This window comes from Phoca vitulina, unplaced genomic scaffold, assembly GCF_004348235.1.
Source record: "Phoca vitulina isolate PV1807 unplaced genomic scaffold, GSC_HSeal_1.0 scaffold33, whole genome shotgun sequence".
Lineage (NCBI taxonomy): Eukaryota > Metazoa > Chordata > Mammalia > Carnivora > Phocidae > Phoca > Phoca vitulina.
The window spans coordinates 3,035,663-3,060,993 of NW_022589736.1; the positions used below are offsets into that span (position 1 = coordinate 3,035,663).

General features: G+C 45.9%; 1 protein-coding gene across 1 annotated transcript in view; it reads right to left on the reverse strand.

Moving 5' to 3' along the window:
* Positions 1-25,331, reverse strand: part of DIP2C (disco interacting protein 2 homolog C) — a 203,268-nt gene that overhangs the window by 47,205 nt on the left and 130,732 nt on the right. Inside the window, exons 26-32 of the mRNA XM_032425522.1 lie at positions 20,944-21,067; positions 20,368-20,489; positions 19,408-19,519; positions 19,211-19,320; positions 9,164-9,294; positions 3,573-3,741; positions 1,504-1,674 (exon numbers count right to left, since the gene is read on the reverse strand). Coding sequence (XP_032281413.1) covers positions 1,504-1,674; positions 3,573-3,741; positions 9,164-9,294; positions 19,211-19,320; positions 19,408-19,519; positions 20,368-20,489; positions 20,944-21,067 — 939 coding nt within the window. The remainder of the gene's footprint in view (positions 1-1,503; positions 1,675-3,572; positions 3,742-9,163; positions 9,295-19,210; positions 19,321-19,407; positions 19,520-20,367; positions 20,490-20,943; positions 21,068-25,331) is intronic.

Consider the following 25,331-nt stretch of genomic DNA (forward strand, 5'->3'; position numbering starts at 1 on the left):
TCCCCAGGAGCTGCAGGGACACTGCTGTGTGACTGTGGGGTGTCCCCAGGAGCTGCGGGGACACTGCTGTGTGTGACCGTGTGGTGTTGCATCAAGTACAGGATACAGGCTGCACGGCCTCCTCAAAGCCAGGAAGCCCCTCCCCCTAGAGCACCCCTTGCCCCGAGCATCATGGCCCGTGGCTCTGAGCCCGTGCGGCCATATCATGATGTACTTTATCTCTACTCTCTGACACATCGACATTTCTAGCCAGTTTCCAACACTAACCGTTCAGAAAAAGGAAAACTGGCTGAAAATGAGTTGAGAATAAAGCAAACAAGTGGAAAATGGTAAATGTACAAAAATGATTAAAAAGATGCTGCCAAGATTCCAAAATAGCACCATGGCCCATGACAGCAATGTCACTTTGGATGTAGTAGAAAATCAAAACAATAAAAATAAAGCAACAAAACGCCTTCTGTAGCTAATGTTTCTGGAGCAATCTCATCTGATGGGACACATGTTAAGAGTCTGTTCTCGGCCACCGTCCATGGAGGAGTCCCAGCACCCGGAGCGCTGGTGAGGACGTGGCCGCCTGGGAGCTTCCCAAGGTCACCCCCGGGCTAATCATGAGCAACCACCTCTGGGGTCAGAAACTGGGGGACAGTGGGTGGGTAGCATGGGAGACCGGGAGACGACCTGAGTCGTGCTCCATTGCAGCACCTGGGTGAGTGGAGTTTTTATCCTGCCAATTTGTTTGAGGACCGAAGTCTGCAGCTGTGCCCTGGGCTGCTTGCTGTGGGTGAGGCTGTGGGGAGGGCACATGGGGACGCCCCTGTCCTTCCTTTCAGGCGGCCCTGCCCTGGCAAGCGATCGCCGCAGATCAACATGCTTGTGTTAAGGGTTCGAAGAAAGAAAGGAGCACTGAAGATGGTGGCAAGCGGCTAATGAAGAAAACGCAAGCGAGCAAGTGTCCTTCAGCCACAGTTGCTGTGCAGTTATCTTCAGGGAGCTGCCTCACACCCTGGAAATGCAGCCTGGAACTGCAATGTCTGCTTCTAGATGCCATCACCACAGCAGATTCCCGGACCTGCTGACGGCACTTGGCATTCCTCCTACAGATCCTACTGTCTGTGTCCAGGAGGCTGAGCACGTCAAGACGCAGCATTTCTTGCCAAAAGAAACATTTGTGTCCTATGTAATCTTTAAAAAGCCTGACTTCAGGGGTCTGGGCCAACTGCTACTCATGTTACCAAAGTGAAAATGTTTCAGGACAGAGTAAGAGCTCTGAATGCTAGCTATGAATAATGGTTACTGACAAATGCAGACTAAAATAAAAAAGAAAGAAAGAGAAAGAAAAGAAAAATCCCAACCAAACAAGTGTGCACCAACCACACGCATTTGATTACAAGGTGTCTTCTAAACATAGCTACACATCAGCCATGAAAATGACCCTGTGCTGAGTGCCTGTCACTTAAATGTCACTCTCTGACGGGAGCACTTACTGATCCCGACGAAACCCACCTGCAAGCAAATGGCCAGGTTCACTCTGCAGCCGAAGGAGGTGCTCACGGCCCGCGGGTGGAGACCCAGGTCTTTAAAGAGCTTTGAGAACGACTGGGTGAGTGCTATCCGAGGCCGTTCCTCTGCCACGACCACACATGTCCGCACGCGGGACAAGTCCAGTCCTCGTGCCTAGAAGGAACAACAGTGGTAAGAGGTCAGCCTTCCAGGTCCGGGGTGTGTGACCTTAACCAGATGGACACAAGCAACACAAACTCCACACGGGCATTCACTTCCTGGGCTCTGTGTGTCCACATCATTCGACTGTCCTGGGACGTCTGTGTGTGGGGAAAATCCTACATCAGAGGACCGAGGATGCCATCACAAACCTATCTTAAATAACAGCAAGATGCAGCCGCAAGGAGCACGAGGAGAAGCAAGGTCCTGGATAAAATACTTAACAGGACAGGGTTTGGGGAAGCAAGGTACACCTACAAACATGGATACACAAGAGCACACCCTGGACAGAAAGGAGAAGACCTATTTTTAATACAGAATGGAAAAGTAAAGTGTTTGGACAATTTCATAAAGATAGCACTCCTCTTAAGTCCCACGAGACTGAAAAGATCCCATTCTGACGACTGTGCTCGACGGAGCTCAGCTCGGGGCTGCACCATGTTCAGTCAACTGAGCAAGACGGCAAGGCTCAGAGGAGGACCTCAGCGAGCGGAGCACGGGCCTCTGAGCAGGGCTGGGGGCAGGAGGCGGGTGGCGAGCGGTGGTCTCCAGCGGAGCAAGAGCGGTGGGAGGACGACCACCAAAGGCTGGCCCACCCAGCCCTCCCGGCCCTGCACCGCAGCCTGGGCTCAGGGCACGGACACAGGCTCCTGCACGGTGCAGGGGACACAGCTCGGGGGCACTCTGGCCCTGGAGGTTCCTGCCCGGATATGATCTCATATACGCGGAGTCACACAGAAAACACTCCAACTGCGTGATCCCAACGCTTGATTTACATATGTGTGTCTTTGGGGAGGCAGTGCGGCCCGGGGCTCGAGACGGTGCACCTGGAGCCGGAGATTCAAAATTTGGCTCCAAAATTTATTAAATGTAAGGACTTGGAAAGGGTGCTCAACTTCTCTGTAACTTAAGATTCCTCATCTTTAACAATAGTGCTTTCTATCTCAGATGCCTATTGTAAAGATTAAATTAATACGTCAAGTGCATAGAAAACACTCAATTATGATTTGTGAAATGTACTCAATCACTTTATAAAATAATATAGGTGGAAATAAGTAATAATTACGCCTTATAAATTTCTTTTCCTATATATATTTATAATTTCAAGCAATTATACACTTGTGTATGTAGCTTAATATCAACATTATCTTGCATTTTGTTTCTTGTTCAAGCTTAATGCATTAGGTCTAAATAGGAAAACAAAATTCAGGAGAAAAATGTAATGCTTTACTATTTGTGTTTAAATAATTTATGTGCATATGTCTATACACACATATGCAAATATAAACTGTATATACACAAAGACACACATCTGGGCATATAAACAATGGATAGTAGTTGGAATATAAATTGAAACAGGTCGTATGATTATTTCCCCCTCCTTACTTGGATAATGACTACTTCATCATGAAACTTTATGTCTATCAAAATGTTATTGACTCAAATGGAAGGAAATGCTAATATTCTTGTTAGGATACAGACCTACAAATCAGGGTCTTCAAGGAAAATGAAAATGAGTGGCTAAATTGAAACCTATGGCTTGAAAACCAGCAGAAGAAAAAGCAATTTAGGGCCTTTCAGGCAGACCTAATGGAATCAAAGACATGGGAGGGGGGGTGTGTGCACCCTGACCTATAATTCTTTGGGGCAGTGGGCAATTATTCACCTTATAAAATCAAGTTTTCACTTGAAATCAGTTTTGGGAACTTCAGGGGACAGCGGATTATACCGTGGCTTTTGTGAATGATAATTTTAGTTTCAGTAACCCTTCCCATGCCCTATGACACGGTGCTTCCCTAGGGCGCTTGGGCGTGCTCCCCAAAGCCCTCTGAGGCCTATGACAGGCTGCTTACCTTGAGGGAGTCTGTCTGCGAGCCCAGCCCCTTGGTACAAAGTTCCATCACTGAATAGGAGCAAAACGTATCCCGGACTTTGTACTGACTCACGGCAAGAAGCCACAGGGCAGGGTTGGTTTCCAGCTCAGAAGGCGGGATGAGAATGGACTGGTGCCCTGAGTAGACACTGCAGAGAGACGGGAAGGGCTCGTGAGGGTAGGGCCGCAGGACCCACCCGCCACCCGTGCCGCAGAAACACCTGCTGCCCATTTGCACGAAGGGGGCACTCACGCCACTGCCCCTCCAGGTGTGCAAATACAAAATGAAAGTGTGTTCACGAAAACATCCTGCAAAGCACGAGAGAACTATAGGACTCTTGATTCAGTGACTGCCTTTTTGAGCGCTCACCTGAAACCTCTAGACGCTATGAAGCAATATATAGGGTTCTCTCAAAGCTGCTACATTCACAAAATGTAGGAAACGCAGGGTTGCTTTTATAAAAATGTATGTTTTCTTTGGAGGAATGTCTAATCAAGTCCTTTGTCCATTTTTTTGATATGATCTCTATGCCCAACATGGGGCTTGACCTCAGGACCCTGAGATGTCGCTTGCTCAACTGATCCATTTTTTTTTCATTGGTTTTTATTGCATTAATGATGGAGGAATCTTAAACCCCTATAGGTTAAAAACTAAAATTCAGAAAGTGTGAAAGTCATCCAGTTGTGAGTAATTTGCTATTAGCGCTGCACACACATGTTGTGATGGCACATCGTAATGCTGCACTGCTTTTTCTTTTGCTTAATTGCTTAATGTATAAGCCAGGAAGGTTAATCAATCTGATCACCTTTGAAGGAATAGCAGAAGTAGTAGAAGAAAATGTATGCCAGTCGCTATTTATGCACACGCTGTATGAAATCCACTCAAGCATCTCAAAGCACACCTTAAACTGTTCTGAAAAATAGTCTATTTAAAAAAAGAAAAACATGGCTGAAGAAAAACATGGCTGACTAGGAGGAAAAAGAAGACATTTTGGTAACATAAAATTTCACAACTGTAGTTCGGTGATTTCAGCTTACTAACCTGAGAAAACATACAAACCCTCAGAACTTGGGCACTCGGAGCAAGGCAGATGCATGGCTCCCTATAATACACGTACCCTGTGGTGGGCGGGTTACTGTCTGCCTGTGCGCCTCAGTTACCCCGATGACAGGCTGTTTGATTTTTTAAGAGAGTTTTATTTAGGTATAACGTGCATACCATAAAATCCACCCCATGAAAGGATTTTTACTAAATTTGCAGAGTTGTATCATTATCACCACAGTGCAGTTCTAGAACATTTCCAACCCACCTGTGCTCCATCGTGCTTCGACCCCAGCCCCAATCAACCACTACTCTACTTTCTGTCTCTGCAGAGTTGCCTTTCCCAGACATTTCATATAAATGGCGTCATACGATACAATCACGGAATATGTGGTCTTTTGCATCTGGCTCCTTTCTCTCCGTGAGCTGTTTCTGAAGTTTATCTGCACTGCAGCTGTATTGCGTTGTATGGATATGAACAAACACTGTTCATCCTGGTCGACCTGTGGATTTGTCTTTTTCTTGCTTGCTTGCTTTTACGAAGCCTGCTAGGGACATTTCACACATCAAGGCTTCCGGTGATTTCCCTTTGCTTTGGCAGATGCTTTGGCTGATGCCTATGAGCAGAACTGCTGGGTCAGACTGTGAATTTATGTTTAATTTTTAAGAATGTGCCCAACCGTGGTTTCACCATTTCACATTCCCGTCAACAATGTCGGAGAATTCCAGTTTCTGCACATCCTTGGTTACTGTTGCTTTGCGGTACAGTTTTGAAGCCAGAAAATACAAGTCCCCCAACCTTGTTACTTTCTGGGGTTTGTGGCTATATGTGCTCCAGCGGGTATGAAGTGTTATCTCACTGGTTTTAATTTGCATTTCCCTAAACAATGTTAAGCATCTTTTCATGTGCTTATAAGTCATTTGTGTATTTTTGGTGAAATGTCTATTCAAATCTGTTGCCTATTTTTAAATCATGTTGTGTGTCTTCTTCTTGAGTTTTGAGAGTTCGTTTCATATTTGGTTGGAGGGACTCTATCAGGTTACGATTTGCACATATTTTTCCCCAGTCTGTGGCTTTTATTTCCAACTTTCTTAATAGTGTTGCTTGATGTGCCCACATTTTTAGTTTTATTGAAGCCACATCTGTCAATATTTCTTTTATGTATTGTACCTCTGGTACCATATCTAAGAACTCTGCCTAGCTCAAGATTATAAAGACTGATTCCTCTGTCTCCTTCTAAAAGTCTTATTTCCTACATTAATGTCTGCAACCTACTGTGCATTTATTTACATGATGCAACGTAAAAGTTTAATCTTTTGGCAGGTGAATGGCCAACATTCCCAAGCATTATTCATTGAAAATACTACCCTTTCATCATTGAGCTGCCGTGGTTCCTTTGTTGAGAAATGAAGTGACCACATGTAAGAGGTCACCACAGTTTCTGGACTCCCAATTCTGTTTCACTGGCTCTTTTTTCTGCATCTACCTTCCTACTACCTTTACGTCAGCCCAGCCCTGGCCTGGTTATTGCATAAATGTTGAAATTGGGAAGTCTGAGTTTTCCAACTTTTTATATTACTCCAAAATTGTTTTGGATATTGTGTGTGTTTTTTTTTTAATTTTAGGATAAAGTTGTCCATTTCTGCTAAAAAAAAAAAAAAAACCCTGCTGAGATTTTGACAGGAATTACATCAAATCTCTAGATCTATTTGCAGAGAATTTCCATTTTAATAATATTGAAACTTCTAACCCATGAACATCAACGATTGGAAATGCATTTTAAGACATATTTGATCTTAAGACTATTTTGAAACAATTCTGTTAATATCATTACTCTATTTTATGACTGAAGGGAACTTTAGGATGAAGACACAGAAGTTGTATTAAAGTTTTTAGAAATGTTGAAACCATTGTGAAGTTACAGAAAAGTTTTAAGTAGAAATAACTTTTTCCCCTCTTGAATCACTTGAGGATGGGTCACTGACCTGATGATGCCCCATCAACCCAAAATACATCAGCAGATATTTCCAGGAAGCAAGTTTATTTTTCTCCATATGGCCAGCTAAGACATCAAAATCAGGAAACATACATTTCTTCCACTGAAGCCTCGGACCCTCTTCACGTTTGCCTGTGGTCCTGACGGTGACTTTTACAGAGAAAGGAGACCGTTGGGAGACACATGCACAGACGCCATCAACCTGCCCGCTGGGTCCTCAGGGCTTGTGTGACTCTGTGATCCTGGCGTTCGTGGTCACAGACAGCAGCTACGGGCATCCCTCAGTCTGGGTCTGATGCTCCCTGGACTCAGTGGTTCAGGTAAGGGTCTTTGTCAGGAAGACCCTGGACGTGACGCTGTTTCCTTCGCTGCAACTCTCTGGGTGACGCACAACAGCCCCGTGTCCCTGCCGTGAAGGTTCTCTCCTCCCCTTTATAACGAACAACTATTTTCTAGATGTCTACTCTATCAATCAAGCTTTCAATTTGTCCGTCTGTCTGAATAGTGAGATAATTTTCTATTTTATCCAGTCTTACCTATTATAATCTTTATTTTGATGCTGAAATCCCCCCAATTTGACCAGTGGGAGCCCCTCCAAAGGACATGTCACCCTCCTACCATGCGCGCTTTCTCGCACGAAAAGACATTCAGGTTCACCTTGTGCATTTCCTGTACCAGCCCTGAAATCGGCCATTTCTTGAGTGAACACTAGCTCATCTGAGAGTCTACTGGTATCCACAGTACTGACAGGTGCTGGGTGTTCTCAGCACTCCTGGGGTAGATGCTTCCAGGTCCAGTTTTTAAGCAAGTTTGTCTGGATCTGTTTCTACAGAGGGCTTCAGAAGGAAGAAGTTTATAGTTCTTATGTGTTTGTTTTAGCGTTGCAGAGGCAATCTACAGAACATTGTAATTTCAGGACTTCGGAACGAATTTGCAGGAAAGATGCTCATTAGGTAGAGGTTCCTTAGAGCCCCTTTCAAGAGCCCCACCGTGTTCCTGCGGCTACTGTGCACGTCAAACACTGACTTTCCCGCCGACAGGCAGCCTCTCTGTGATGTCACGAGGGTTAGGCCCGGCGAGCCCCAGGACGGGAAAGCATCCCATCCACTGGCTTTGGCTCGACTGGTGTCCTTGCCAAGGGACACACAGTCTCCTCCACACAGCTGGTGGTTCAGGACAGGCTTCCTTCTCAGTTGGCCAAGGGTCACTTGGTCCCTCTGCTGGAATGCCATATTCTAAACTATTTCCCAAGAAAAAAATTTACCTGCGATACTACTGCATTTTACAGTGAGGCAAAAATCATTAAATATTTTAATTGAATTTGCTCTCTCAAAAACTTTAATTGTTCTAATTAGAATGAATTGCAAAAACTCCTTTTTTTCCAAAAGAATTTTTTTTTCAAAAATACAGGATTGGATGGATTTTAATTCCACTATTAAATATTAGGAATGCCTTAGAAGAATTGTTTTCCGAAGTGTATTTAAAGACACGAGAGAAGACATTACAGACTATTAAGAAGAAAGGAAATCATAACAACTTTCAAATGGTAGCATCTCAGCTTTATACCTATATTAAGGCACAGTCACAAAACCGTACGCATACTTAATGGTTTATGGTGAAATCACGTTGTTTGGTGATTGCTTTAAAATGCCGAATGGAACACAGGGGCAGAAAAAACTAGAAGGAGAGATGAAACAGAACCATCCAAACGCGGTCTGTGGGGAGCCGGATGGTGGGCATGGTGTGTACTATGGCATTCTCCATACACTTACAAAGGCTTGAAGTGTTAACAACAAATAGTATGCTACCTTCCAAACCACACTCTGGAAGACTATATCCAAAATGCTAATGGTGAGTATTTCCTGGTGTCACGAGGTGGTATGGTCACTGAGGTCTTCATGTTCTTCATGCTATTTCGTACTCCCTAAAGTTTCTACAGTGAACACGTATGTATAGTCCGAAGAAATGCTAATACATCTCCATGTGTTCACCGTCTCTGCAGACCCTTGCTGAGCCTGCTACCGGCCAGCACTGGGGGGTTGGGGGGCTGGACTGTGGTGGGGTGGGCGGGGTTCTCACGGGGAGCTCCCCGCCTTCCTGCAGCTGACGTTCCTCCCACCCACGAGGGAGAGGCCTGAAGCAGGAGGGAGCCTGAAGTGCCCACCGATTTAATACACATTCCAGGGTGGAAAATGGTTAGGATTTAAAGGCAAAGAACCAAAGGCTCAGCCTGGCATCCTCACTTGGAAACAGGGGTCCCCACCGGGCAGCCTCCCAGAATGAGCCCAGAGTCTGTGGTCTCTGCGGGGCTCAGCAAATGCTGAAGAGCGTGGATGGCACCGCGATGTGCCTGCTCTTCCCGGATCGCGGGGCGGAGGAGGGACGGGACAGCGACCCATCTGTGACTCCACCGTGGCCGGCCCCTCGGGAGGTGGCAGCGCCCCCCCCAGACACTGGCATCTCCTCTGCAAATGGTCTAGGGGTGCATGACTGATTTGGTCATCATTGCAAAGATGTTCAAGGGATACTTACCTACAGAGGCACCACAGGACAAACCCAAGTCCACAGTAAGGGTCCAAGCAGATGGCCACTTCTCGAGAAGGGTAGAGCTCACACTGCAGCTTAATGGAACGGCAGAAGGCACTGGTGGCTGCATGGGACATCTGTAAGACAGCAAGGCCACCCTCAGCCCATGCAGCCTGGCCTCCAGCGCCCCAAGGGGACTGCAGGAAGGGGGCTACTGGGCTACGGTTCCTGTCAGTGCTCCCATTTTCAATGACTAAACCACATGCAGCACTTCCTGGGCCCCCAGACCTAGGAATCCTGCAGCTGAAGTAACCGTGTCCTGCAATGCTCCGCGCTGTGAAGAAGGTGGGGACACCCTAGGGCTCAGGGCCCCTCTCCAGGTCGGGACTGCGTCTGACTTACACGTGCCTGTCATGCGATAGGGCCAGTGGGGCACGGTGGACGGACATCCCGTGTCAGTGATCAGGAAACCAGGCTCAGAGGAGGCGGTTTGCTGACGGTCACATGCCCCAGGAACCCTGCTCCCCGCACGACAGAGGTGACAGAAGGGGGGCGCCCACAGCCAGAATCTAACGTGAGTGACTGTAAAATACTGTAAAACGTATCTAATAAAAATCAGTTTTCTCACAGAAGCTCTCTAGCCAAGCCAACCTGAGAGGGAAAGGAAAATTTTCCGAGTTCGTGGTTTTAAACATGTCTTCCGTGCGTCTGAAGCCGATGGCCCTGGAGCTGAGCTGTGGGAGGGGCGGGAGCGAGCACCCGCACATGCAGGAAGACCCCGCCAAATGTCTGGGGAAAGCACCATTAGCCACCCCAGCAATGGAGGAGAGAAGCCGGGAGTGGGGGACGCTTGTGTCGTGAACGTGGGAGCACCGTTAGACGCTCTGGTGGCAGGTTTCACTGTGGGTACTTCACGGAATTCACAAAAGGTAATACAGAATTACCCCAGAATCGAACACACAAGCGGTTCCTTTTAGCTTGCTGTCAAAGCCACAATATTTGCTTAAAGAAGAAACAACGCTGGATTTATGAAACATTCCTTCAACCTCCTGCCTGCTGGATGGGGAGTTAGTAAAATCCTAAGTATCAAAATTACCAAGATTCTCACTAAAATGAACCTTTCCTGAACCCCTAGCTCTGTGCAGGTACTGTTTTTAGCAGGAACAGAGTTCTTCAGCTCAGCTCAGCAAATATTCATTATATTAACTGAGGACATGCTATGTATCAGGCTTTGTATTAGGTGCTCTGAATATAAAAAAGAATAAAACACAGCCTCCAACTCCAGGAGCTTGTGAGCTAGTGGGAAATTGAGAGAGAACTCTGTTAACTGCGGGGCCCGTGAGCATTTTAACAACATATGTGGGGAGCAGAGAATGGGTTCTCCCATCGCCCTGGGGCTCATAGAGGGCTCTGGGTCTTGAGGGTGAGTAAGCATGAACAAATCTCATCAAAGTGGCAAGAACACAGACAGATTAAGAAAAAAGCAACCAGGAAAGCTGAACATCTCATGTCCAAGCTCACAGCAATCTTGGACCCTATCAACATCACAGACCCATAGCCCAAGTTGGAAGAAAAATGCCCATTTCTTATGAAGACAGACTTGTACCTGGATAAGGAATTAGTTTTCCATAAGCCCCAAACAACAAGCTCTCATGCTCTACTCTGGAAGAGACACTGAGAGCAGATGTAGTCAGTTAGAGGACTCAGGGATGAGGGCACCTGTATTTATTTTTAGGATGCACCTTAGGACTTCTCTTGGGAAGGGTTACTTTCGAGTGCAGTATGACTTCGGCTGATGATGAACTAAGTGTCCACGGTCTGGGCGAACATCAGCGGCACACCCCACCTGAGAGTGAGCACCCTCGGTGGAAGGGAGAGCCACCACAGTTCTAAAACGTCCTGTGTGGAGGCCCAGAGGGCAAGTGATCTGAAGGAGACAGCAGATGCTGTATGGGTCCCCCACATGACATCCTCGTGGACATCGAGCAAATCGTATCCAGGAGCTACCAGGAACTATCAGAGTTCAAATTACACTTCTGAAGAGTTAGTATTATAACACTTAAATTGAACATAAAACACATACTCACGGGTCTTACACTAAATCAGACATTACACAGTGCCCATTATGGAGAAAACGGTTTACTGGGTAAACTTCTTTCTCTCAACTTTTGGTATTTCACAGAAGGCTTAATGACATTTCTGTCCAAAGGCTGAAAGTGTATTAACATTTCCAAGAAACATGGTGACAAGTGCAACCAAAGAGGTAGAAGGAATTTCCATCAGGACAGACTATAAACCAGATGATTTCAGCTCTGTTTGTGCCTCTCAGTACTTAAGGCATATGGGTTTTCATTAAATGACATCACAATAGGTTTCATCTCAGGTACTCGTCAAACAAATTAAATGTCAGAAGTTTAATAAAAACTTCCATAAATTTGAGGGGCACGTGGGTGGCTCAGTCGGTTAAGCGGCTGACTCTTGGTTTCGGGTCAGGTCATGATCTCAGGGTCATGAGATCGAGCCCCACATAGGGATCCATGCTCAGCCCAGAGTCTGCTTGAGATTCTCTTTCTCTCCCTCTGCCCCTCCCCACCCCCCTTGCATGCACTCTCTCGCTCTCTAAAATAAATAAATCTTTAAAAAAGAAAGCTTTCATAAGTTTGAGAGAAAGTCTAGTTACTCCTCTCTCTGATATTAAGTGGAATCACCACGAAGTAATAGCATAGATCGCTTTATCTCTGTTTTAAGCAGAAGTATCTTTATCGAATCAAGATGTAACATTATAGCCTCCACCTCTGTAGACCATGAAAACGGTAGGATCCAAGTGTGTGTTCCCCTTTGGCTACGACCGACTGGAGGCGGCTCCAGGCCACCTTCAGCACTGTGGTAAGTCACTTATCCTGGTCTGAAAAGAAATCTGTACTCCAAAAGGCTTTTGAAGGGGCACCTGGGTGGCACAGTCAGTTAAGTGACAGACTCTTGATTTCGGCTCAGGTCATGATCTCAGGGTCGTGAGATCAAGCCCCAGGTTGAGCTCTGCTCAGTGTGGAGCCTCCTTGAGATTGTCTCTCCCCCCTCCCTGCTGGTGCATGCTCTCTCTCTCTCTCAAACAAGTAAGTCTTCAAAAGGCTTTTGAAGAATTATTTTATTTTATATTCCACTTTATTTGGTGGATCAGATTCTACTGAAAAGCAGAGGAGAGGATTCTGGGAAGACGGTCTCCATAGCAACCAGACAACAATTGTGTGGGCAGAAAATGATGCAACTATTTGGAGCTCTGGAGTCTAAGGTTTTTAACTTCCAGAGGAAGGCTTGGGCAATGGCAATTAATTTTGGAAAAATTAAGACATTCCCATTAAAGAAAAAGTTGTGGGCACTCATGACATTTAGATCTGCCATGAAAGGCTCAAGGGAGTCCTACAGGTTGAAACAGAAAGACACTAGATGCAACCTGAAGTCACTGAATAAATTAAGATCTCAGTAAAGGTAAATACAAGAAAATTATAAAAGCTAGTGTAATCCTGGGGCACTTGGGTAGCTCAGCTGGGTAAGCGTCTGACTCCTGATTTCAGCTCAGGTCATGATCTCCGGGTCGTAAGACTGAGCCCCCTGTGGGGCTCCATGCTCAGCAGGGAATCAGCCTGAGATTCTCTCCCTCTGCCCCTCCCCTCACTTGCTCTCTCTCCTCCCACCTCTAAAATAAATGAACAAGTCTTAAAAAAGCTAGTATAATCATAGCAATACTTTATAACTCTACCCTTCCTTTTCTACATGATTTAAGAGAATAATACGGTAAAACAAAACAATTATCAGTCGAAAAACTGTTACTGTAACTTTGGGTTTAAATTCCACTTTTTTTCCCTACATAACTTAAGAGACCAATGCATTTAAAAGAATTATTACTACATATTTTGGGCCACACAGTGTATAAAGATATAACTTTGTGAATCAGCAACTGAGAGAGGTAGAGATGGAGCAGTTTTTTTGTGTCCCTGAAATTAAGTAGGGATAATCCAAACTGGAGAATTACAACTGTAGGCTGCCCAACCCAATCCCCATGGTCACCTCAAAAACAAAACCTGTAGAATATATATGAAAGGAAATGAGAAAGGAATTTGAATGTTTCACTACAAAAAATCAACTAAGCACAAAACAAGATAGTAATGCAGGAAATGAGTAACAGGAAGGTTGTAAGACATATAGAAAATAATGAGCAAGATGACAGAAGTCCCTTCTTTTAAAAAAAGAAATAATTTGAGAGAGAGTGAGAGTGCGAGTAAGGGGAGGGGCAGAGGGAGAGTGCTGAGCTGAGTGGGGAGCTCAACACAGGGCTAGATTTCACGACCCTGAGATCATGACCTGAGCCAAAATAAAGAGTCAGACACTTAATCGACTGCACCACCCAGGTACCCCACAGAAGTCCCTTCTTACCAGTAATTAGTGTAATGTAAACAGATTAATTCTCCAAAGACAGAAATTGGCAGAGTGAATAAAATACATAAAATACCATATGGTGCCTACAAGAGACTCATTTTATTTTTTATTTATTTTTTAAAAAGATTTATTTATTTGAGAGAGAGAGTGAGAGAGAGAGCAAGAGAGAGAAAGAGAGAGCAAGCATGCAGGGGTGGGGGGCAGAGGGAGAGGGAGACAGAAACTCCAAGCACACTTTGTGTTCTGTGTGGAGCCCGACACGGGGCTTGATCTCATGCCCCTGAGACCACGACCCCAGCCAAAACCAAGAGTTGGATCCCCAGCCAACTGTGCCACCCAGGCACCCCCAAGAGATTCATTTTAGATCAAAAGACACAAGTAATTGAAAGTGAAAGAATGGATAAAGACATTCCATGCAAACAGTAACCAAAAGAGAGCAGAGATAGCTAAACTAATATCAGACATATAGACTTCCAAAAAGGTTGTAAGAGACAGAGAGGGGCATTACATATTAATAAAGGGTTCAGTACAGCAAGAAGATTTAACAATTATAAACAACTACACACCAGACAACAGACTGTCAAAACAGATGAATCAAAAATGGACAAAACTAAAAGGAGAAATTGACGTTTCTTCAGTGACAGAGACTTCAATACCCTACTCTCGATAATAGAACAACCAAAAAGAAGACACATAAAAAAAAAAAAAAAAAGAGGGGCGCCTGGGTGGCGCAGTCGTTAAGTGTCTGCCTTCGGCTCAGGTCATGATCCCAGGGTCCTGGGATTGAGCCCTGCATCAGGCTCCCTGCTCCATGGGGATCTGCTTCTCCCTCTCCACTCCCCCTGCTTGTGTTCCCTCTCTCGCTGTGTCTCTCTCTGTCAAATATATAGATAAAAATCTTTAAAAAAAAAAGAAAATAGGAGACTGAACACAATAAACCAAAGAGATCTGAGGGACACAGAGAACACTCAACCACAATGGAATACACACTCTTCTCAAGAACACTTGAGTCATATTCCAGGATAGACCATATTTTAGGCCACAAATTAAGTCTCAATAGATTTAAAAAGATAGATACCATATGAAGTATCTTCTCCAACCACAACAGGATGACGTTAGGAATTGGTAACAGAAGGAAAACTGGAAAACCCACAATTAAAAAAATGCACTCTTAAATAACCACAAGGAAAATCATAAAATACTTAGACACAAATGCAAATGAAAATACAACATACCAAAGCTTACAGGACACAGCAAAAGCAATGTTAATGCAGAAATTTATATAAACAGTTAGGTTAAAAACAAGACAGATCTCACATCAACAACCTAACTTCACAACTTAAGGAATGAGAGACAGAAGAACAGACTAAACCCAAAGCTAGCAAAAGGAAGGAAATAATAAAGATTAGAATGGAGGTAAGCAAATAGAGAGTGGAGAAGTAGTAGAGATAATCAATGAAAGCAAAAGTTGGTTCTTTGAAATAATCAACAAAACAGACAAACCTTTAGCTAGATGGACTAAGAAAAAAGGAAGGAACACTCAAATTACTAAAATCTGAAATGAAAGTTGGGACATTTACTATAGATTCTACAGAAATAAAATTAATTATAAGAGAGTACTATGAACAACTGTACACCAACACAATGCACAACCAATATGAAATGGAGAAATTGCATTTCATGGAAACTGAAACACAAATTATCAAGAAGGAACACAAAACTTACAAAGACTAAATCATGAAGGATAAAAAGTCTGAATAAACTTACAAACAGTAAGATCAAATCAGTAAAGAAGATTTCCCAACAAAGAAAAGCCCTACACCCGATGACTTCACTGCTAAAATGAACCAAACACTTCAAGATAAACTAATACCGGGGCACCTGGGTGGCTCAGACGGTTGAGCATCTGACTCTTGATTTCAGCTCAGGTCATGATCTCAGGGTTGTGAGATCAAGCCCCAAGTCAGGCTCCATCCTCAGTGGGGAGTCTGCTTGGGATTCTCTTTCTCCCTCTTCCTCTGCCCTTCCCCGCAATATGCACACATACTCTCTCTCTAAAATAAATAAATCTTTTTTTTTTTTAAAGATGAACTAATACCAGTCCTTCTCAAACTTTTCCAAAAAACTGAAGAGAAAGGAACACCCCTTAACTCATTCTGTGAGGTCAGCATAACCCTGATACCAAAGCCAAAGACACTATAAAAACAGAAGACTACAGACCAATATCCCTGCTGAACACTGATGCAAAAATCCTCAACAAAGTACTAACCCAATTGGTAGCATATTAAAAGGCTTATATGTCAGTGGGATTTATTCCTGGAAGGCAATGTTGGCTCTACATATGAAAAATCAATCAATAGGGGAACCTGGCTGGCTCAGTTGGAGAAGCATGTGACTCCTGATCTCAGGGTTGTGAGTTTGAGCCCCATATTGGGTGTAAAGATAACTTAAAAATAAAATCTTTTGAAAAATCAATCAATATATCACATTAAAAGAATGAGGGGAAAAAACCCATATGACATCTCAATTGATGTAAAAAAAAAAAAAAGCATCTGATAAAATTCAACAACCTTTTAAGATAAAAACACTGAATAGACTAGGAATAGAAAAAAAGGGCCTCAACATAATAAAAGCCATATATCAAGAACACAGAGAACATCATACTCAGCCATGAAAAACTCAAAGCTTTACCTCTACAATCAGGAACAAGGCACCCTTTCTAGTCAACACTGTACTAGAAGTTCTAGCCCAAGCAATTAGGTAAGAAAAATAAATACAAGGCACACAGATTGGAAAGATAGAAGTAAAATAATATCTGTTCATAGATAAAATGAGCTTATATATATATAGAAAACACTAAATATTTCACACAAAAATTATTAAAAATCATAAATTCAGCAAAGTAGCAGGATAAGAAGTCAGCAAGCAAAAATCACTTGCATTTCTATACATTAAATGAAAAATCTGAAGAGGAAATTAAAACAAGTCTATTTACAATAGCATCAAAGCATAAAATGCTTAGGAATTAACTCAACCAAGGAGGTGAAAGACTTGTACAATGAAAACTATAAAATATTGCCAAAGAAATTGAAGACATAAATAGAAACATATACCATATTCATAGACATCAATACTACCCTAAACAATACAGACTCAATGCAGTCTCTGGGTGTTATTTGCAACTAATGAATCATTGAACATTATACTAAAAACTAATGATGTAGTATACATTGGCTAATTGAATTTAAATAAAAAAATTTCAATGGTATTTTTTGTGGAAGTAGAAAATGCATCAAAAACTTCAAACAGAATCTCAAGGAAATCTGAAAAGCCAAGATAATCTTGAAAAGAAATAGAGGACTCACACTTCCTGATTTACTACAAATATACAGTAGTCAAAACAATGCAGTACTGGCATAAAAACAGATGCATAGATTAATAGAAGAAAATACAGAGCCCAGAACAAAAAAAAAATCCTTGCATTTATGGCCAACTGATTTTTGACAAGGGTGCCAAGAGGGAAGAGACAGTCTTCTCAACAAATGGTGCTGAGAAAATTGGGTCTCTGCATGCAAAAGAATGAGGTTGGACCTTTACCTAAAACCACAGAGAAAAATTAACAATTGGGTCAAAGACAGAAATGTAAGACCTAAGATAATACAATTCTTGGAAGAAAACATAATACAAAGCTTTATGACACCGTAATTAGGCAATGATTTCTTGGATATGACCAAAGGCATAGGCCAAAAAAAAAAAAAAAAGGACAAAATTGGACTGTTGAAAATTTAAAAATTTTGTGCATCAAAAGACACTATCCACAGAGTAAGAAGGCAATCCACAGAATAGGAGAAAATTCAGGGTTTAATATCCAGAATATACAGAGAATTTGTAAGACTCAACAACAACAACAACAACAAACAAGCAACTTGATTCAAAGGACTTGGACAGATATTTCTCCAAAGAAGATGTACAAATGGCCATTAATTGCATGAAAAGATGCTTAACATCACTAATCATTAGGAAAGTGCAAATCAAAAAACCACAATGAGATACCACTGCACACTCATTAGAATGGCTACTATTGAAACAACAACAAAAAACCAGAAAACTCTAAGAGCTGACAAGGGTGAGAAGGTGAAATGGTATGGCCACCATGGAAAACAGCATGGCAATTCCCTCCTGGGATTAAAAATGGAATGGCCATATGACCCCAAATTCCACTTCTTGGCATATACCCAGAAGACGTGAAAACAGTGTGTTAAGAGAGGCTTGCACATCTTTGTTCACAGCAGCATCGCTTACAAGAGCTAACCCTTGGAAGCAGCCCTACTGTTCGCTGACAGATGAACGCAAAGGCCAAACGTCAATGAAATGTTAACTTAGCCTTAAAAAGGAATTCTGAGCCCCTCGACAACATGGATGAACCCCGGGACATTACAGTACGTTTAACGAGCCAGTCACAAAAGGACAGCGTTGCAGGACTCCACCTCTATGGGGTCCCCAGAGTTGTCAAAATCCCAGAGACAGAAGGGAGATGGTGGGTGCTGGTGGAGGGGATGGGGCCTCTTGATTAACAGGTAGTAAGTTTCAGTTTCACAAGATGCGGTGAGTTATGGGGGCGGATGGTAGGGACAGCTCCACAACAGTGTGAGTGTTTTTAATGCTCCTGAACTGTATACTTAGGTCGGTTATTAAGGCGAATTTATGTTAAGTGTATTTAACAATTAAAAAAATTGAAAAAAAAAAAAGTAGAGAAAGAGAACTGAGGTAAATGACACAATCAGAGGGGTCAGACCCCGAGGGCGGGCCAAGGGCTTCCTGAGGCTACAGAGGACGTACCAGTCCCTTGACAGGGACATTGCCCGAGCCCTGAGGGTCCTCACGAGGTGAAGCACACAGCACGGCGCACCCCTGAACGACACAGGATTGTGAGCGCCGGTCCCCTTGCACACTGGTTTTTTATAGGGCAGGACTGTAAACATTTCTTCTCTCCCTTGTGACTTTCTCAACAGGATTTTCTTTTCTCCAGCTTACTTTACTGTGAGAATACAGTATGTAATACATAGAACACACAAAATAGGTGTTAATGGATTGTTTATGTCACTGGTAAGATTTCCAGGAGGCTGTAAGTAGCTAAGTTTTGGGGGACTCAAAAGTCATACGCAGATTTTTGACTGCACAGGGGTGGGGGTGCTCCTAACCCCTCCCCCCCGAGTTGTTCAAGGGTCAACTGCAGCTCCATTCTTTGGTATGAACAAGGGTCAGTGGTCAGCCAGCCAGGATGGAACCCAAGCTTAAAAGGGAAGAAACCCCAGTGCACCGAGTTTTATAACAGAGCACTGGGATTTGAGAACCAGCAAGGAAGAAAGACATGCAACTCTTTACTAGGGGCTAATGAGGCTGTGTTTACATACAAAAAAACAGTTGGACTGTGTGGAAAGAATCGGCTAGCCTAGGTCACCATGGAAATGGTCACGCATCTTACAGTCTCAGGAAGGGCAGGGACGCACCCCTCCCACGTGCCCCTTCAAGTGCCTGCTAGAGTCCCGCTCTACAGAAGAACGTCAAGGGACAGCCCCGCGTGGCTCGTAACCGCACACTGCAGACCATGTTTCTCACCTTCACTCCAGCAAGCATCCCGGTCGTGGACACGCTGAAGTCGAGATAAGCTAGCGTGTCTGGGTTGGAAGGTTTGTAGATCTGGGCGGGCCGCTTCTTTGGCAAATCATCTGGAGCAAAACAAAGCCGTTAGCGTATCTGACCCAGTGGGAAAGCAGAGGCACACAAGAACGTCTCTGGCGGGTTCGAGGACTGACCTGTGTCCAGGATGGGGGGCCACGCCCTGACGTCTACGGCCGCAGCTGCCTCCCTGGACCGTAACAACTTACAGATGAGCTGTGTTGTCATCAAGCAGGCAGAACGACTCACCTGCCGGTCAGAGAACACGCCGCTCACTACGCAGCACCCCGAGGCCGTGGGCCCTCACAGCCCGCGGAGCCGGCGTCGGCCACCGGAGGCAGGACAGAGCCAGGAACTGACCACAGCACACAGAGCTCACGGACACTGTGGTCCCTGGCATTTCTGGAGCTGAGGGACACCCATGACGCACATGCTCAGAAAGGAGCACCCCAACCACCGCGCTCACGGTTAGCTCTGTCCTATAAAAGCCGCCCCGGGTACCCACTTACATGATCGCTACCTCCTAAAGGGAGTAATGGCCTCGGCCATCTTCCAACATCACCACTGAAAGAATTTGCGTGTGCTGTCCTCAGACTAAGCTATCCCTCCTCCAAGGGGAAAAACTTCTCCTAATCCTTCTAAACTTCCCCAAGCATAAGAACAATTAAAATAAATCCGTGCTTTAAAAAAGGAATGGGACATTTCTAAACCTTGAGCAAAGAAATTAAAAAAAATATATGACTTTTGGGGCACCTGGCCAGCTCAGTGAGAGGAGTGCGTGACTCTTGATCTCGGGGCCATGAGCTTGAGCCCCACATTGGTTATTTAAATAAATAAACATTAAAAACATTACATGACTTTCTCATCAGTCTGGTGCAGAAGCTCCCACTGTCTGTCCAGGTGCCGTGGGCAAGGAGCTACTTTCTCCAGGGCTCCCTAATCCCCGTGCACCCACAACGCCATCCCCAGCCCACACCGGAGCTGAAACCCTACTTCCAGAACTGGAGGCTAGAGGCCACACCTGCCCCACCGGCCTGGAGCCAGCCCCACCGTGGGCCCTGGGATCTAGGCGCCCCGGCACTCCCAGGCAGGGTTACCTCCACGATCATCTTCACGGTCGGCAGCGTCGTTGCAATGTTCTGTGGGTGTGGGGGGCGGACGGTTATTGGCACACAGCCCGCGTACAGGCAGCCGTAAAACGCAGCGATGAGGTCTATTCCTAGATGGGAGAGGAGCAAAGTTCTCAGTCGATACAGTCAATCCCCATCAGCAGAGGTTCTAGCCCGGGCACGAGACCGCTGCCGATTGTCCTCCGCCCACAAGCTTTGCTAGGCTTTGGCCGTAACTTCCTGTTGGCCTGTTCCTTTAGGTATGAGGTGCCAAAGTAGCCCACAAATTTAATTTCTGTCATTTCTCTAAGCAATTACTCAACTCTACAATGATCAATTTAGTGAAGGCTTTAATGACTATCGATTCAATGAGCTACCCCAATACGTAAGGGAACAGATACAGATGTCTGCGAAATTTCATCTTATTTATGCCCTCGAGTTGCACAGCACACACCACCGTCCCCACAAGAGGCTGCAAGCAGCTGTGGCAAGCAACACAGAAGGCAGGGCGAGCAGTCAGCCGGCGCCCGTCCCGCCAGCTCTGGAGCCGGCCCCGTCCTTCACCTGGCGGGTAGACGAGAGCCACGTGGTCCCCATCCTGCAGGTGTCCTCTCTCCATGAGCATCACGGCGATCTTCTCGGCACGTTTATGCAGCTGCACACACGTTAGCGAGCTCGCTATTGTACCCTGGGGATTGCAAAGACAAGTGGGTGAGGTGTTTTTGAACAGAACAGCTTTATCGAGACGGACTGCAGGTACCAGCCAGTTCCCTTATTTGAAATGCACACTTACGTGGATATTAGTGTGTCTGCACACCTGTCAGTTTTAGCACACTGGCCACCCCCCAGAAGACCCTGTGCCATTAGGGGTCACTTCCCTCTCCCCCCACTGGCCAAGAAGGGCAGCACCGAAGAAGCATCTAGATACACTGTGTTAACAAGAAATATTTTATTTTTTTAAAAGACTTTATTTGTCAGAGAGAGAGAGAGCACAAGCAGGGGGAGCGGCAGAGGGAGAAGCCGACTCTTCGCTGAGCAGGGAGCCCCATGTTGGACTCGATCTCAGGACCCTGAGATCATGACCTGAGCCAAAGGCAGATGCTTCACCGACTGAGCCACCTGGGCACTCTAACAAGAAATATTCTAAAAAATAATTACTTGGGGCACCTGGGTGACTCAGTTGGTGAAGTGTCTGACTCTTGATTTTGGCTCAGGTCACGATCTCAGGGTTGTGGGGTTGAGCCCCGCATCAGGCATGGAGTCTGCCTGAGATTCTCTCTCCCTCCGCCCCTCCCCCCACTCACACGCTCCCTCTCTCAAATAGAATCTTTTTTAAAAAATAATTACTTGACCTAAAAAATAGCTCAACTTACAAAAAAAAAGTCAACCTGGTAATTCTGGGACTTCAGTGTAATCGCCAAGGGCAGTAAGACTCAGTGGGGAACGAACAGGAAAATTATACAAATTGAAAATATTTTTAAGAAACACCACGTCACAAGTCAAAGAGGTCTAAAAACAAACAAAACAAAGCTACAGTAAAAAAAAAAAAATGAACAGTAAAGGGAGAAATGAACTGTTAGATTCATTTTATGTAGACTTTTTAAACGTGGAGAAACAAATGGAAAACACATTAAGATCAAAAAAATACCTTAAAGGCACTATTGCAACTTCCTGAGGATCTACAGTTATTTCAAAATCAAGAGTTGAAGAAAATGAAAAAATAGAAACACTGCTCTTCACGATCAAATCCTATTTTAAAGTGATTGTCAGGGTGAAGGGCCTTCCTGCAGTCACGGGCATTGCGGCCCGCAGCGTCCACATACTGAACACGGCCCGGGCATCGCGACCACGCCAGAGCCAGCAGTCCAGCAGCAGCAGGAAGAACAGCGAGACACCGCGATGTTTGGGGACTGGATGCAAACATCACGTGTGGAGAGTCAAGTCTCAAGGGAAGAGCGGTGAGCACACTCGTGTGGAAGGAAGGTAACGCTGAGCGGACAGAAGCAACCAGACCCTGGGGTCCCTTACAGATGGGCAGTGGAGCTCTAGTGATGGAAGATGCTGGGGACACGTTAGAATTCCTGTTAACATGGCCCGTGTGTTAGAAACACCTGCTCTGGGTGGGGGGTGGGATCTGTTACCATCAGGACACAATCACCAGTGCTCCGTGTTTGCCACAATCATCCACGAGCCAACGGACTGTTGTGTCGAGCTCCAGGAAGCAACACACTCCCCTCACCAATGTCCGAGCAGTGCCCGGGGCCGCAGGGGGCCGCCCGCAGGCTCTGACCCTTTCCCACTGGCCGGGACTGGCCTCTCCTACGGAGCACAGGGTCCGCTTACGCTTCTCTGAAGTGAATCCTCTTGTCGCACACATTTCCCTTCCTGGTCTCTCTTCTGAGGACGGTTAAAATAGGAGGCGGTGGAAGAGCCACGGCAGAGTGCGGCAAAGCTGGGTACACAGAGACCCAGGAGGCCGGAGCCCAGGGCCTCCAACACTGGACACTCCCTGAGCGTCCACTCCTGGGGACCACACCTGTTCGCCGGAACCAAAATTAACGCACTCCTTGACCCAAATGTCCTTTGAGCAGTTCAAAGTGAAGGTGGGCACAGCTGATGGGGGGGCCCAGGACCAGCTCCCTCCCCGTGCTGGTGGGGACCATCCCACCCCTCCCGTCCTGGGGGACAGCCAGCACCCCCCTCCTGACTGTCAGATGGGGACAGGCGGGTGGTGGTTGTGCCAGTGGACAGCGCTGGTAGAAGGGGCTCAACCTTATGTCCCCGAGGAGCTAGACCCTGCTGTTCTGTCACCGCCCTCCGGCCGCTGGTGCACCTGTCTTATCTCAGGCAGCAAGCGCTCCTGCTCTGGGCGGTTCCACTTCCAGATCGGACCTTCCCACCAGTTTCGGGAGATCCTATGCCCATCCCCCATCAAAGACCAGCTGCTCCGTCAGCTCAGAACCAGCAGGCACGAGTGTGTCTGAAAAGATGTGTCAGCCCTGGGGTGTGAAATTCCCACTGATACACTTTAGAAAAGGTGAAATGTAATTGGTATGCTGCCCTTTATCTTTAGTGACCTCTGAAATGGTTCACAATGCCGCTCGAGGCTTTTTAGCAGGAAAGCCCCCGCCGCACAGCAGGCCCTGAAGGCTCATCTGGTTCTGGAGTCAGCGACCGGGCACCTGGACACCAAAGCTGTCCCTGAGCCGCCCGGAGGGGCTGTGCTGGGATGGGGAGCGCTGGTCCACCGGCAGCCATGCCTGGCCCCAGACTCCCTGTGGGAGCTCCCGCACGACCTCCCGCTCTAGAGAAACGCTGCTGGTGGGGGCTCTGAACAACGAGGGGCCACAGATGCGCGTCCCACGAAATGGCAGCCCATGATGTTGGCCAACAGCTTCTTGGCCCCCCATCAACATCCATGGGAAACAGTGAGGTTTCCATAAAGAGAGGAGAGTCTAGTATAAACCACCTCACCAGAGAAATCAGGGCTGACTTCTAAAGGAAGTTTTGGGTGGAATCATGACAGGACCAACCCCTGTCCTGAGTCAACAAATTTCAGTGTCAAGGACCGTGAATTTAGGCACCACTTTGAAGTTTGACATGAAATTAAATAATAAATGAAAAAACACTAGGAATTAAGAAAAAGCCAAATAGGATTTATATTTTAAAATTCTAGGGGCGCCTGGGTGGCTCAGTCGTTAAGCATCTGCCTTCGGCTCAGGTCATGATCCTGGGGTCCTGGGATCGAGCCCCGCATTGGGCTCCCTGCTTGGCGGGAAGCCTGCTTCTCCCTCTCCCACTCCCCCTGCTTGTGTTCCCTCTCTTGCTGTGTCTCTCTCTGTCTAATAAATAAAATCTTTAAAGAAATTAAAAAAAGAAATTCTAAAGAAGTTGCTACAAGTAAAAAAAAAAAAAGGTTAAAAAGACTTGGCTGTTTCTGTTAAAAAAAAATAACAGATGGTCTTTTGTATGGAAACAAGTTCCAACTCGTAGCTTTCCATGACCTGCAATGAATTAGAGCCCCACTTCCTACTATGCATCTGACAGAACTCTTACTCCACTGAGCGCACTGGCATACGAATGAACCTGTCTGCACCAAACAGGAAACTGCTCTCACTCAAGCCTATCAAGTCGCCAAAGACACAACCAACAGCATGCCCCTTGCAGGACGGAGGCCAGCAGGAAAATGCGGGGGGCCACATGCCGGAGTGACAATATTTTGGATCTACGGAGGTCAGCTAAACATTACTAGCATGAATTTCACCAGTTTCTGTCTTTTAAAAATACTGCTTTTAGAAAACACAGAATTATGTGTGTGGCTCGCGCTCCCCTTGTACGGGGTAGTGCTGACCTCAGAGGGTGCTTGAAGCAGAAACTGTGAATAACAACCAAGAAGATGGCGATTCTGACCCTCAGTCCCGGCCGAGCCCTTGTACGTTCTGGGGTGGGCTCAGGACGCAGACACCTGCACATCCAGAGCTGTGTGCAAAGGAAAGCCAGCCGCGCAAAGCACCTTTCTCCACGCTGACCCAAAGTGGATCCACTCACGGCTCTGACCTCCTCCTCACCCCATCCAATTTCCTGTCGTCTCTAACGAAGCGGGAGTCATTTCCGGTGACTCGTTTTCCCCCAACAATCCAGCGTCTAGCTACAGCAGATGGCCGTGGCCACAGGGTCAGGGATGGAAATACACATCACCCAGGCCAGAGCTTCTCAGGAGGACCCGGGGTCCGGGCATCACGCCAGGGGACCATCTGAGGGTTGTGCTCTCACGCGGGCACTCCCGTAGTTGGATGTGGTTAGAACAGCTCTGGCTTCCTCCCCTGTTGGGACAGGTCCTCTGTGAACACACCTGCATGACGTGCGAGTCTATGTGTGTGGCAGGGCTGGTCTCCTACTCCTCCGGCTCCAGGGCGTCCAGGCACAGATCCTCGCCCTCCCTTCTCAACCCT